The sequence below is a fragment of the Myodes glareolus genome, chromosome 6, assembly GCF_982192425.1.
Source record: "Myodes glareolus chromosome 6, mMyoGla1.1, whole genome shotgun sequence".
Lineage (NCBI taxonomy): Eukaryota > Metazoa > Chordata > Mammalia > Rodentia > Cricetidae > Myodes > Myodes glareolus.
Window position 1 is genome coordinate 65,964,444 of NC_142031.1, and position 15,906 is coordinate 65,980,349.

Consider the following 15,906-nt stretch of genomic DNA (forward strand, 5'->3'; position numbering starts at 1 on the left):
ACAGACACAGAGACCTGAAATCTAGGCGATTCTGGTGACAGGCATTTCAGATGAGAGCTGCTCAGGATGACCCACCTGAACATTAGCATCTGGATAGTATGTCTGAAAGCCCTGGCACCTTCCCAAGTGCATTTAGTAGTCCCTGATGTACCGGGGCTGTCAGCATGGCAGCACCCACCCTTGAGCCCACAGCCAAGCATGCTGCTTCTTTCTGCAGTCGCATGCCCTGCTGCAATGGCCCATGTCCTGCTAGATTCGTGTCAACTTTCTTTTCCAGCCACGTAGTTCCATGGCTCCCTATAGGCAATATCAGCCTTCAGACTCTTTATCGCTTCCAAATACTGTGCTTTGTGCCTCTTACTTTTGTTTATTGTTTGTAGCATTTTGTTCTTCCTGCACCTCCCTCCTGTTCCCCGCATTTATCTGTTGAGATCCTTGGCAGACCCTTCATGCCCGTCAAGTGGGAAATACACTTTGATGCCTTTTGATTATAGTGATTCCACTATACCTCTGTTTGGAGAATAATAATTAAAATTATTTTATAAGTCTTTCTTCGGGGTCATAGGTTTTCATTTGTTTTTAAGTAAGGTAGCATTTGTAATGGTTGTAGATGCCGTCTCTCATCTCGTCAGTGTGTCAGACGCTTTCAGAGCTGGCAGGGTCTCACCAGTATTTCCATCCAAAGAGCTTACAGAACATGGAGAGAGCTGGGAGCAGATGAGCCCGAACTGTGAGGTGACCCTTCACCTCAGATAGTAAACCTAGGGATAACTGTGAAAGGAATGTCGTTCAGATCTCTGAAGGAATGAGTCGTAAAGAAGTAGGAGCCACAGTTCTCACCCGCTGTTTCTTTGGCCTGCAGCATGAACTTACAAAGTCCTTTGGGCTTTCGCTGTTCCTTCTGGGTAACAGCAAAGTGACTTTTCCCTGGAAAATAGATGATGACATCTGGGGACTGTGTGTCAAAACGTCTCTCTTTTCAAACAAAGTTCAATATTCATACATACTTAACAGTTCAGGTTCTATGATTATATATGATGGCTAGCATTGCCAGACCCATTTATATTATAAATAAACAAAGTAAAGTTTTTTTTTTTAATTCTGTCTCTGGTTCTACTTTGAATTTAGAGTTAAATTTTAATGACTTTTTAGATTTTCTGTTTGTAATATACATGTATGATGAACATAGTTTGTTCTTAAAAGTCCATCTAAAGAATAATTGGTATACTCATCTTGTTCAAAGGATTTCAAATCTGAGATTATTATTTCAGTCTTTATATTTATATATATATAATATTTGATCAAAATTCTTAGGGTATCATTTCAGAGTAACAGTGGGGCAAGGGGTAAGAATTTTGCAGCTGTGAGAATTCCTGTGTAAGATGTGAGGGATTACCATCTGCACACACAACTCCAGCACATGGCACTATTTTCTAGTCTTACGTCTAGTTTTATTGCTGTTGGAGTTTTATAAATACTGTTTGAGTGAAAATACATAGATAAAGTTACTCATTTAATATTTGATCTGTATTTAAACATACACACACACACACACACACACACATATATATATATATATACACATACATGTAGGGAGGTATATGTAGACTGATATGCTCACATTCAGATACGTAGTCGAACATGCACATCTATAGTAGTGTTCTAGTAGTGTTTCCCTTGAGGAAGTTGGAGAGAGGTGCAGCATTTCTCTGAGTGCAGAGCATCACTGTCTTCCTACCATGATCATTTCTAGGAGACTTGGGTAGGGTCACCCTAATAGATTTTTGGAGAGTTTTTGTTGTGCTAGATTTCTACCCTGCCCCTGAGTTGCACCCCGCATTCCAGTTGCCTCTCCCAATATTCTCTCCTTCCACCTCATCACCCGATCCCTCCTGTTCCAGTCCTCCCCTGCCCCATTCCCCCCACAAAATCTATTCTTTTTCCCCTTCCCAGGGAGATCCACACACAATTCCTCACCCCTCCTGCCCAGAGCCTTCCTTGTTACTTAGCCTCTATGGGTCTGTGGATTGTAGTGTGATTGTCCCTTATTAACAACTAATGTCCACTTATAAGTGAGTGCATACTGTCTTTGTCTTTCTGGGTCAGTGAGCTTATGCAAGTGTAGTTTTAATTAGATCTTGAAGACCCTAGAAAAAGAATAGGAACAGAAAGGTTATTGCAGGTCACGAATGTATGTGTTAACATTGAGGTTTCTACCTAAGTCTTTAAGTTCTTTAAGTGTGCACAGATTATTCAACATAGTCAACAGTATCCATCATGTGTTTTCTTAGTTCACTGGATCTGAGTCAGCTTAACCCAGTGGTTCCCAGTGTGTAACTCTAGACTCTGCCTGCCTGCATCTCCTGGAAACTTAGAAAGGGAAATTCTTGGGCCTCCACGCAGACTTACTGTGTCAGAAACTCTGTGTCAGGGCCCAGCTATCTTCCAGCAGCCCTTCCCGAGTACTAGCTACATGATCTACCTTGAGAACTACTGACCTAAACTAGCAGTGGCTCATGGAGTAGCTGCAAGTTCATGGGCTTGGAGGACAAACCTGCAGTTGAATCTCAGCTGCCCTACCTCACAGGTCCACAGCTGTCAGTCTTTACAAAGCCCATGAGCTGTGACGTTTCAGCTGCTGCTGCCTTTCCCGTTCTGTGGTGAGGATGGGTGTCTGGAATCTAAGTGTCTAGTGCTGCAGCTCATCTATCACAGGCTACGGCAAGTGCTCAGGGCTTGACTCTAGGTCTTAAGTCTCAGTATTTGTAGATCTTTTTCTACTTAATAAGCTTGTGTATTCATTAAAACATGTTCATACTTTTGCTTTTAGAGCCAAATGCTCAAGAAATTGAGGACATCTATGGTCTGAATGGTCAAATACAGCACAAAATAGCTTTTCTGAGAGCTCACGTGCCCAAGGATGTGAAGCTTGTACTCATTGGCCACTCCATAGGCAGCTATATTGTTCTTCGAGTCATGAAGGATGCCCCTGAGCTGCCCGTAAGTATGCCTTAGAAGGGGACTGTGGGTACCTGATTGTTGCCTTGCAAAAAGCCTCATCTTTCCTTTGCTTTTTTGTAGAGCCACCGGGGGGGGGGGGGGAGGTGTATGTGTAGTTACTGCCTTATCTTTGTTGTTAAAGACCTATGTTTAAGAAATTTCCATAATGTTCCTGTGAATAATGGAGGGAAAGATAGAGATGTCTCTAAATGAATGTCTTTGAATCTAGGGTTCTCTGGATCTAGTGTTACATTTATTAACTTGTTCTCTTTTACGAAACAGGATTTAAGAACTGTTACTGACAGTGGCATAGAAAGGACTCTGTCTTTATTGAAAGAGTGTTTTGAAACTATCCATGAACTGGAAAGGTGGCTCAGTGGTTGAGAACACTGACTACTCTACTAGAGGATCCAAGAGTGATTCCCAGCACCCACATGGTGGTTCTTAACAGTCTGTAGCTACAGTTTCAGGGATCCTATACCCTCCCGGGCCTCTGCAGGCACTGCATGCAGACAATGAACTGATATAAATGCAGACAAAACACCCATCAAATAAAGTCAAAATACATAATTCTTCAGAAAATTGAAATAAGAAAATATTCCTATCTCTCTTAAGAAGCAAAATATGTTGTCGTCTTCATCTTCGACAGGTAAAATGCCTGTCTTTGTGGAACATGCTAAGTGTTTAGAAGTTTAGAATCTTGTCTGTTCTCTGTTTTCTAACCGTTTTTAGACACGTGTGCACCTTTCATTCAGAAATACTTTCTTTGTCTATCTTTATGTTTGTTGTCCTGATGTTGGGGATGGATTCAGGGCCTAGTGCACGAAAGGCAAGCATCTTCCACTGAGCTACACCCACAGCAGCTGGTTCTTAAGTGCGGCTGTGTACTATACATTAACATTGAAGTCACAGAGTAAAACTTAAAGTGCCCCCAATAGGAAGTGTATTCTTTAAGAGCCTTAAAGGCATGCCTTAACTCATGCATCATGAAATGACCCATTGAGTGGGTACAGTTACAAGATAATTTATGTCTTCATTTGGCACGCAAGGGTATAAAATAACTTTTGTGCCATCTTGAGGACACCCCAGGGGACATGGCATGGTTCTGAGCTAAGAGCCTGGAGTCTCATGGATGAGACAGCTAAGCAAGAGGAAGGGATCCCTTCACAGCAGCCCCGTCCATGAATTTTTTTCACTCCCTGTGATGAAGTATCTCCAGCAGTGTCTTGGATCCTGCTAGGAATTTGCCTTCTTTCTTGCCAGCTTGCTGCGCTCGGTGCTCAAACCAGCAGTTGGAAAGAGTACAACTACAGTCTCCCTGTTTCTAATACCAAATGGATTTTAATTTTCTCCCTTTGGATATAAGAAAATATGTTTTTATGTCTAAGCGTGAACTCAGGAAACTGAAGACAGTGCTCTCGTCATTGGACTCCTGCTTATACTCAGTTGAGGTATTCCTCCCCAGATGAGGTACTTCAGTCAGAGAGCAGCTTTACCCTCAGTGTCGGCCTTGGTGCCTTACCGCCTCCTTTCTGCCCTTGACATTCCTCTTACCCTACAGGCAGCTGCCATCTTTCTCTTGCCAGGCCCATATGTCAGTGCTTCTAGTCACACATTCCCCATGAGCTCTGGCTCTCGCTAGTCATTTAGGCTCAAATATTTTTTGTCATCTTTTGTTTGCATGAACTTGGAAAAGTCATTGAGTTTCTGGCCTCAGTTTCTCCATCAACACATTGAAAATAATTATGTGTTCTTCAAGGATCTTCTGAAGAATTATGCCAAATATTAAAAGTGTTGACAGGGGTTTTAAAGTTCTAAGCAAGTATTACTACTATTGTTGTTATGGAAGTGACATTAGACCCGTTTCAGTCATTATGTTACCTGCTATATTGACTTCCTATAGTTGTAAGGAGAGGGGGGGTCCGCTTATTCGTCCTGGCTACCTGGCTAGCTCAGCCTCAAAATAACCACACAGAAATTGTATTAATTAAATCACTGTTTGGCCCATTTTCTCTAGGCTCTTATTGGCTAACTCTCACATCTTTATTTAACCCATTTTTATTAATCTCTGTATTGTCACGTGACAGTGCCTTATTGGGAAAGATTCAGCATGTCTGAGTCTGGCAGTTCCATGGCTGCTCTCTCTCACTTTGCTTTCTTGCTCCCAGAATTCAGTTCTGTTCTCCCACCCCACCCCCACCTACCTAAGTTCTGCCCTATCAAAAGGCTAAGGCAGTTTCTTTATTCATTAACCAATGAAAGCAACACATAAACAGAAGGACCTCCTACACCAACCTACTACTCTATATCAGGTTGTCCAAGACTAGAAGTGTAAATAGTACACATTTGTATCTCAGTTTCTAGTCAGAAATCTGATCACAGCTTAACTAGGTCCCCGACTACAGAGCCTTTCACCAGGTGGTAGTCATGTACCTTCCCGGGGTTGCGGTGTCCTGTGAACACGTGAATTAAGATAGGTGATGGGAAGGGATGAGAAGAGGGGAGGGGGAAAGGAGAAACATGAGGACAACACAATCCGTCTGTAAAGATAGACTGTGGTAGAGTTCCCGAGAGCGGTGGAAACTGTATTTCCTCTTCTTTGATGGGGCTGGAGAGATGGCTCGGTGAGGCGAGTGCCTGCTCCACAGGCGTGAGGACCCGAGTTTAGATCTCCAGCTCCTACATAAAAGCGAGGTGTAACCCAGGTCTTTGGGAGCAAGGAAGGTAGATGGCTGGAGGTTGTCAGCCCACCAACCTCAACCAATCAATGAGCTTCAGACTCAGTGACAGTGTCTCCATACCTAAGGTGGAGCACAGTTGAGAAAGAACCAGCATCAACCTCTGCCCTCCTCGTGTACATGCATACACATGCATACACATACATGCCTATATACCAAATACATATAGAAGAGACACACAGTCATACATGTCTAAACAGTAAATAATGCGTTTGACTATACATACAAGTCACCTTTGGGGAGGGAAGGAGCCATCACTAAAATTTTGTGTTTCCATTAGTCAAAGGCTTTATCTGAGGCTAGAGAGATGGGTCAACAGTGAGAAATGTCTGTAATCTTGCAGTGGATTTGGGTTCAGTTCCCAGAAGCCACATGGTAGCTCCCAACCATCTGTAACTCTAGATCCAGGGGATCTGATGCCCTCTTCTGACCTTTGCAGGCACCAGGCATGTGCAGGCAAAACACTCATATAAATTTTTAAAAACTTCATCTGCTTTCAATTATCTGCATTGTTGAAATTCTCCACCACCACATCCCACCCCTCAACCATTAAACACCTGGGCCTGTTAATCTGGTCGTGTGATCCATGCCGAAGTGTTGAAATTTCAGTGTCTCACTGATGATGTGGTCCCTGCATGCCTGAAGTTAACATGACATGCTCCATTTGAGATGCACTTGACAATCAAGTGATTTTGTGGAAGCCAGAGTGTTGCAATCCCTAATCATTTGCCAAAACTAAGTTAGCTGTTATGTTTTATAACATATGAAGTGTGATAATAAGAAACTTGTGTTTCCATCTCTTCTGTTATTTTACTGGAATTTTGACTCCCATAAAATTTTGAGGGCACATTTTCAGTTTACTAGCTGGTTTGTTTGGTTTCCTTTGGTTTAGCTTTTTGTAATAGTTTTGTATAATTATTGACAACTTTGTTCTTAAGTCATTTGTAGAGACTTATTGCACAATGCCAGGTGTATTATCTGACTTGTACTTTTATACAGCACTAAATGATTACATCTTTTAAAATTTGGTATTCAATCTTTATTTGTTTCTTTCTTTGATCAAATTTGATGCATAAAAATATAGAAATAGAAGGTTGTCAGATATTTTGTAAGTAATGGGATTTTTTTTTCTATTCGAGAGCCCATTGGTAGACTGATGAGCAGTTGCTGCCCTGACTTGTAACGATGTTCATAATTGTCGTTAGACCCATAGTGTCCTGGTTCTGAGATGAGGTTAATTGACAGTCATCTTCGTTTTATTTGAAAAAAGTAAGAGAAAGGGGTCTCATTGGGATTCAGCCTCATCTAGAGCCCAATCTTGAAGTGGGATGTACTTCTGTTAGCTGTGTTTATAGAGGGTCTGGGAAGGTGTCTGATGTCCTTCAGCCTTTGGCTGATAGACTATGGTGTGTGCCTACAATGTGCATGGCTGTGTTTATGTCTCCTAAAGGGTGGGAACCCTGCAGGTGCCCTAGCAGTTATGAGTAGCAATCTTACCCTAATTTCTAGAGCCTGCTTTCTCAGCATGAGCCCTCTGCATGTTAAATGGTGCCTTCCAATTGACCATTTTCATAAAGTGTAGATTAGGACTTACCTGGGCTATGGACTGAATTGTGAGATGATTTCAGTTACCTTCACATTTGGCGATAGCATCCTCTGGGAGGAGAAGATCCTTCACAAGTTTGTTTGTGTTCTTTGGCATTCCCTGGGGAAGGTACACGGTAGCAGACAGCTGACCTCTTCTGAACAGCAAAATGTCTTCCTTTACCTCCAGCCAGCTTCAACTCGGTGATGTGCAGCACACTAGTCCAGGGGCAGCAAAGCCTTGTCCGGTGCCTGGTAGTTACTTAGCTTTCTTCATCAAGGACCATGGAGCAGAGAGGACCATTTGCTTACAGATTCTGAGCAGCAATATATAGTTACTGTAATCCTGGTGGTGCTGAGCTAGATACAATGTAGTCAAGAGAGTCTGCCTGTCCCATGAGCATTTTCAGGGAACTGTGGCCTTTTCACTGTTTTAGAAAATGGGTCCTGTCTGTCAGTTGTATAGGTTTCCCATCTCCTCTCAGTATTAGGAACCATCTTTCAACTTAAAACCCATTTTTCCTGCTTGCTACTATGAGCAGAAGAAACTGACAGCCATTTTATAACTGTGTCAGCAAAGACAAACCGTGTCTGCCTAAGGATACTGAAGGAAAACGGAGAAAATGAAGTGCATAGGTGCTGTTACAGGCCAGAGCTTTCTTCTCCTTTCTGGTTTCGTTTTTTTTTTTCTTTTTTTTTTTTCTGGGTGTTTTTATTTTTTGTTTGGACAGCGTCTGACTTGCCAGTCTAGAGCTTACATAGCCCAGGCAGTCCTCCTGCTTAAGTCTCTAGGGTTGTTTCCAGCGTGAGCCCCCACACTGGGATCCTGTTTCTTTCTTTGAGTGCTATCAGATACCCTAAAGTTTAGACTTCAAATGTGTGACTGCAACTGAGTCGCTTGAAAAAGTTCGCTGAGTGGATTGCACGGTAGTATTTTTAACTTGTCAATTCAGGAGTAAATCTCCCCCCATAATAGAACAAAATAAATTCAGATCTTCTGCCTGCTGTGCAGTTATCAAGACAGCCTGTGCTGAACTGCTCTGCTCTGCAGGGCCCTCCTGGCCCATCCAAGTCAGGAGTGCAGTGAGAATCACATGTCGCTGTGCTGTGTTCTGTTCAGTAGTTAGGCCAACCTTCAGGGAGGCAGAGGAACGACTGGTGTCTCAGGAGCTGTCGCCAGGGCCCTGTCCCCAGATCTAGTGATAAGAAGTAAACTAGGGAAGATCTGAGAGGGTCTGGATGTGTAGAGAGCAGAACCTTCTTCCAGCTGAGAAGATCAAAACAAGCTTTGAGGCAGGAGTTTCTGTACAGAGCCCTTCTCCACAGCCGGGCATCTGCACAGGCCTCTAGAAGTCCACATCCGTGAGATGGAGAGAGGGAGTCACTGTGCGCTCTAAGCAGTGAAAAAATTCACTTCTGTCACTGGCCCCTGAAGACAGCAATAGCAGGTAAAATGTTGAGTTGGGCTACAGTGTGATACATCTAACAAGACCAGTCAGACTATAGCTCCTGCACTAGCAGTGGGGGACACACTAACATAGCAGGGATCGTGGATCATATCAGACATGCAGTGAACTCATCTCTCAGTGAAGAAAGTGAAACAAGAAAGAAGATGCAGTGAAAAGAAAACTACGAGGTAATAGGCGTGATTCCTAGTGCAAGTGAGCAGCTCTAAATACAGTGCACTGTGAATTCCCAGTGGAGACTGGATAAAGAGTGTGTAGATGTGTGCACTGCAGGGATTGTTCCGTTGTGGAAAGGAGGAAGAGTGTGTAGATGTGTGCACTGCAGGGATTGTTCCGTTGTGGAAAGGAGGAAGAGTGTGTAGATGTGTGCACTGCTGGGATTGTTCCGTTGTGGAAAGGAGGAAGAGTGTGTAGATGTGTGCACTGCAGGGATTGTTCCGTTGTGGAAAGGAGGAAGAGTGTGTAGATGTGTGCACTGCACAGATTGTTCCATTGTGGAAAGGAGGAAGAGAGAAAGGTGCAGAAAACACAGTTGTCTCCCAGATGATCACCCAGCGTGGGTTACCGGTGTGGATGGGAAGACTGTGCCACAGTTGCACAGGCACGGGGCACAAGCCCGAGTGAAAAGGTTTGTTTCTTACTTGTAGTAAACATCCTGTGAGGATGGGCCGTCCCTGTGCAGTTCTCTCTGAACAGTCTCACTCCAGAATCCAAACAGAAACGGCCTCAGTCTGGCATGTTCTGGCATCACGGAGAGGACAGAACGGGGTGGGCTGCATTCTAAAGTCTCTCTCTGAAGGGGTCTCTCTGTGCTCCACACAGTCCTGGGCAAGTCACCTGACCAGGGCTTGGCCCATGGGGCTAGGATGTCTAATGCTCTCCTGAGAGAAGAAATCATTTATGAATGTCCAAACAGCACTTAAAGAAATAGAACAGCCTGTATTTATATTGTAATCTAGGTATTCATTGCCAGACATTTGTTTCTCATTTTACACGTGTGTGCTGCTATCTCAGGTTCCATTCTGGAATGTATATCTAATTGTGAGTTAAGGTAAAAGTTCTGAAAGCCATTCATCCAGACTCGAATAGCACAGAAGCTGCGAGAAGGGAAAGGAGGTCAGGAGAGGTGCAGTGATGTGGGGATGAAGAGCCCTGGCTCCCTGCCATTCATTCCTCAAGAAATGGAGTTCTTTCCCTCTCTGCTTTGCGCTTAGCCTGGGCACCTGACCTGCTTTAAGCAAGTCACTGCGGTGACTCGGGGTGAGGTTCTGGCATTTCCCACTCCAGACCTAGAGGGCAGGGACCTTCTGTTTCCTTCGTCTCACAGTGACAGCTGAAGTAACGTGACAGCTGATTAAGAAGATGAGGTGGAAATCATCCCATTGCTGAAATTTACAGTTGGAGGTTACCCTGCAGAGTACGCTGTTAGTGAAATAAGAGAAGGACGCTGCAAAATGTGGAGCAATAGATATTAATCTAGAACTGAGGAGAAAAATTCAATTAGGAAATAAGGAACTGGCTGAGTGAATGTATCCTTTAATTTTTCTTTTTTCTTTTTGTGTATGTGAGTGTTTTGCCTGCATGTGCCTCTGCCTACCACATGCATGTAGTGCCAGAGCAGACCAGAAGAGGGCGCTGCATCTGCTGGCACTGGAGTTACTGTCCCTTGTGAGCTGCCTTGTGTGCTGGAAGTCAGATCCAGGTCCTCTGCAAGGGCAGCTAGCACTCTTAACCGCTGAGCCGTCTCTCCAGCTCCGTGTCCTTAAATTAAAGGTTTTTGTGTTGTTTCCTCAATTCCTGAGTTCTTCAAGGACTTGGGAGTTTTAATGGAAAGTAGGTGAATGTTTCTTTGCAGCGAGTTTGGGGAGATTTTGGAGGGATCAGAGCTTGTGTGAATGTTCTTGAGGCGGAAGGCGGCATCGAGGCCTGGCTAAGGGCAGAAGGTGAACTAAAAACAGGGTGAGCCTTGCAGACTTGGGGTGGGCATCTGGGACAGTGCAGTGCAGGCTCTGAACCCCACAGAAGCAGTGCAGTTAGCTGACACTGTCTCCTTGTGACCACTTGTGAGTCCTGGTGTGAAAACCGTGATCAGAGAGTCAGCCGTGAATCCTCTGCTTGTGAAAGACTTCGCATTAGAAAGCAATAAATCTGTTCTGGGGAAGGTTCGTGTTAAATGTAGTGGAGTGCTGGTTTTCCCGTGGCCTGTTACACTCTGACTCAGTATATATTTGTTTTTTAATACTTTTTACATTTTAATATATGTATGTCTGAGCATGCAAATATGTGTGGGTGCAGATGCCAGCACTGCACACATGCGGAGGTCAGAGGGCGGCTAGTAGGGTCGATACACTCCACACTGCACACATGTGGAGGTCAGATGTCGGCTAGTAGGGGTCATACACTCCACACTGCACACATGTGGAGGTCAGATGTCGGCTAGTAGGGTTGATACACTCCACACTGCACACATGTGGAGGTCAGATGTCGGCTAGTAGGGGTCATACACTCCACACTGCACACATGTGGAGGTCAGAGGGCGGCTAGTAGGGGTCATACACTCCACACTGCACACATGTGGAGGTCAGAGGGCAGCTAGTAGAGGTCATTATGCTCCTTGCACTGTGTGGGTTGCAGGGATAGAACTCGGGTCATCAGGCTTGGCCACAGGTGCCTTTACTCACTGAGCAATCTTGCCAGATCCCGTATGTATTTGTTTGCCTGTGTGCACGCATATTGTCTTTTCTGAATCTCTCAGACTACTTTGTTGAACACTGGACACATGGAAAATTTCAGCTTTTCAACTGCAGTCATTGTTAGCTGTCTGAATATTTTTGCAAATCCTGAAACTGCTTTCAAAGTGGAAATTTTATGTGGTCGTTTTTCATCCTTTCATAACTCAAGCACTATTTAATATATTTTTCTCAAACTTCGCAAAAAAATCACCTTTGGGCTGAAACTAAGCATGGAAAATTTCACCACAAAAGGCTAATTTTTTTGGAAGCGGCAAGAAAGTGAAAACGGGTTTATAATAGAACATTCTTCATGAGTGTCAGCACTCGGTGCTTTATGAATATCTTCATGCGGGGCTTCTGAGCTTCCAGATCTAAGTATATATTTACTGTCAGGTGTAGACCTCCCCTCAGCCTGCCAGCTCTCAGTGAGCGGTGCATAGAAGGGGAGATATAGGCCGGGCAGTGGTGGCACACACCTTTAATCCCTGCCCTCAGGAGGCAGAGGCAGGCAGAACTCTGTGAATTCAAAGCCTGCATGGTCAATGGAGCGAGTTCTAGGCCAGTCAGACCTACACAGAGAAACCCTGTCTCAAAAAAGTAAAATTAGCAATTAACAAAGAACTTTATTTTTCCCTTTGCCTCAATGTTAGCTGATGACATGTTTCACTGAGATGGCGTAGTGCTGAATATGCCTGGGTTTTGTTTAGTCTTAATGTAAAGTCTAGGCTGCCTGGAGCTCTGTGTGTTAGCCTCAGACTAACAGTCATCCTCCTGCCTCCGTGCACCGACATCTCAAGTGGAGTGATGTAAGATCTGATACATGTGGATGATCACTTCTATGTCAGGAAGGAAATCAGGCCTTGGCTAAGGGAATCTAAAGACCTTAAAGGTGGATTCAGAACCAGATTTAGTAGACCATACCTGTAATCTCTGTCCTCATGGTGCTGAGGCAGGAGGATCACTGTGAGTTTCAAGATAAGCTGAGCTATATATTCAGACCCTGTTTCAAAACAAACCAAAGCAACTGGAATATTGAGCAACAAACCGTCTCACTGATATCAGTATATGCTACTGTAGAGGGCAAGGGATAAATAGAAAGCTTTGATTCAGTGACATTTTTACATTTTTATTATGAAAATTTTCAAAGTTTAAAAAGTCCTTATTATAATATTAAACTACTTGAAATTTTCAAAAATAAAGTAATTTTGTAATGAATCCGTGTAAAACCATCTTCCATAGTATAGCTACTAATGTTTGCTGTATTTTCATCTCAGTGTTTTCATGACTACCTTGAGTAAATTGTAGTGTTTATGGTATTTCATCCTTATATTTCTTTTATTGTGTATTTTTGGATATAACTATGTTTTGATTTTCATTGTATTCAGAATTTCTTTTTATAATAATCCTTCTTTAAATTGTTTTCTAATTATAAAAGTTAAGATATTTTCAAATTTCAGAAAGATGAGGAAAACATCTAAAAATAAAGGTAAAGGAGCATTCAGAGGGATGTCACACAGTGTACCGCTGGCACATGGCTTCTGAAAACCATGTAGAAATGGCAGAGGGAAATATAGTGAGAGCTGCGTGTGGTTTATCTGGAGATGTCTGCAGCACAGTTACTGATTTGCCTCTTACCTTAAAGATAACTAACTTGGGCCAGCAAGATGGCTCAGCGGGTAAAGGCTGCCAGGACTGACAATCTAAGCCTCAGCTCTGGAAACCACATGATAGAAGGAGAGGATTCCCACAGGTTGTGCTCTGACCTCCACATGTGCTCTGTGGCATGCACACACGCATGCACACTCGTACACACGCACAGATAAATAAAAATTACTTTAAAGCTAGCATGTCCTATATATCTGTGCTTAGAACAGAGAAAATAATGTAGTATACTTTGTTCATTTTAGTTAATGGAGAGAAAAAATTTGAGCTCTTTTAACATTCTTGCTTTTAGAATGTTAAATTTTGTTTCAGGTATGTACTTCCCTTGTGGCTATTTATAGTAGTGTTAATAAGTCTCTTTCCTGTGGCCATTGTAGCATAAAGAGGAATGCTCTCGGGCTGGAGAGATGGCTCAGAGTTTAAGAGCACTGACTGTTCTTCCAGAGGTCCTGAATTCAATTCCCAGCAACCACATGGTGGCTCACGGCCATCTATAATGAGATCTGGTGCCCTCTTCTGGCATGCAAGCATACATGGAAGGAATGTTGTATACATAATAAATAAATAAATCTTAAAAAAAAAGAGGAATGCTCTTTCATCCTTTCAACAGAAGAGGCTTTTATGATCGTGTTCATATGGGAGGAACTGGAGACTCTGAAGGACCTTGATTATTGCTCAGGTCCAAGTGGCCGGTGAGGAGCAGTGCTGGGATTGGACCCACCATGAGCTCACCCGCCAAGCTTAGTACCCAACCTCGTACTCTAAAGAACTTCTAGACGTCCATGGAAAGAGTAGCAGGCTCTCGGATCAAAATGCAAAGGACAGCAGCAGACAGTGGACCTGAGAGCAACTGTGAAATGCACAGCTGCCACAGTGTGGGAAGTGGTGCTGCCCAGTCGGTGTCTGGAGAATGACGGGTGCTTACATGTCTGCTCAGTGACGCTCTGCAGTATATCATGGAGCCCAGGACATTTTGACAGTGAACACAGAGATCCCGGGTGACTTATGGCTGCTGTCCCTGGAGTGATGACTGTCGTGTCTTCACTGTGTTCTATAACAACCCCATATTATTAGGGGAAAGTTTCTGTAAAGGGTGTTCACACCCTTTAACTTTACTAATCCATTGTTTTTGAATCTCTGTAAGAGACTGTGTTCTCAGATACAGAAAGTGCTCCTGTGCCAGTCTGACATTCATTGTAACACAGCCCAGACACGGCCGTGTTTCCTACTGGCTCCTCTGTTGGGCTTATAGCTTGGGGCCTAGTTTTTGTCATAGAACAGAAGCTGACTCCTGCCAGTTCGAAGGTGGGGTTTTACATGTTCCTATATATCCCCGAAGGAAGACATGCCTTCCTTTTTATAATAGAAATAAAGTACATGCGTGACAGTCCTGTCAGCAGCTACTGCTGGCTGTCAGCAGCCTGTGAGCACCAGTGGCTCCTTCTCTTCTTGTAAGAACCCTGACACCTGCCTTGACTAAGGAAACATCCGTCTGTTGTCAGGAGAGAAGCACAGATCGGCCGAGCATGTGTGTCTCAGTGTTCTATTGCTGTCAAGAGACATCATGATCACAGCAAATCTTATAAAGCAAAACATTTCTTTAGGGTGGCTTACAGTTCAGAGGTTTCATCCATTCTCATCATGGTTGGAGGCATGGCAGTGTCCAGGCAGACGTGGTGCTGGAGAGGTAGCTCAGAGTTCTATATCTGGATCCTCAAACAGCAAGAAGAGAGCCACACCTGGTGTAGCTCGAGTATCTGAAGCCTCAGAGTCCACCCCCAGTGACTCATTTCCTCCAACAAGTCTATACCTACTCCAATAAGACCACACCTCCTAGTAGTGCTCCTCCCTATATGCCTATGTGGGCCATATTTATTCAAACCACCACAATATGTAAAGGAGCAATTCCAATTTAACTCCTAAAACTTTAAACTGAATGATATTGTGGCCTTAGACTAGGTAAAGATTTAATTTACACAAATCAAACTTTTGCACAAAATACAGTGACACAGAAGAAGGAAGTGAGCAGGAGTGTGGTGGGCAGACCCTGGGTGTCCACCTGCGGTCTCATGTCCACTTCTCATGTCCATGTTCATATGTCGCTTCCTCCGTGCTTACAGTTCTAACCAATGAAATACAGTAAAGGTGGGAGGAGTCATGTGATTTACATACCCGGGGTGACACCCTGTCCTGCTGAAGCCTGTCCCTCTGACTATTTGGAAAGCAAACTGCCATGCTCTGCGCTGTCCTGGTCATGTGACAAGGGATTACAGCAGCTTCTAGAAGCTAAAAGCAGCTTTGAACCAACAGCCAAGAAAAACCGTAGCCATGGGCTCTACCCTGCAAGGAACTGACTCCTGGTGATAGCGTTAGTTGACAGCTTTATTGATTCTTGACTCTCATGTTAGCCTCATGTGAGTTCCCTGTCCCAGCTGACACCTTGATTGCAACAAAGTGAGTTCTTGCATGCTAACTTAACACTTCTTACCTGTGTACACACATACCTACACCACTCTCATAAAGGCTATAATGCCGCTATGAGGATGTTGGTTTCTGCTGTGTCTGCTTTGGTGTGATTTGGAATGTAAGGGCACATGCAGTTTTTACACACCCCCCACCCCCACTGACATGAACTAGTGAATGGTGACGTGAAGACATTAGGATATGCTGCATGAGAGAGCGTTTCAGATGCATTCTCCTTCATGGGACTGCACAGATGTGTCA

The 15,906-nt window shown here is 43.8% G+C and overlaps 1 protein-coding gene across 3 annotated transcripts in view; it reads left to right on the forward strand.

Moving 5' to 3' along the window:
• Window positions 1-15,906, forward strand: part of Ldah (lipid droplet associated hydrolase) — a 79,622-nt gene that overhangs the window by 32,875 nt on the left and 30,841 nt on the right. For all 3 annotated transcript variants that reach the window (XM_087907253.1, XM_087907254.1, XM_087907255.1), the window contains exon 4: window positions 2,831-3,000. In XM_087907253.1, coding sequence (XP_087763379.1) covers window positions 2,831-3,000 — 170 coding nt within the window. The remainder of the gene's footprint in view (window positions 1-2,830; window positions 3,001-15,906) is intronic.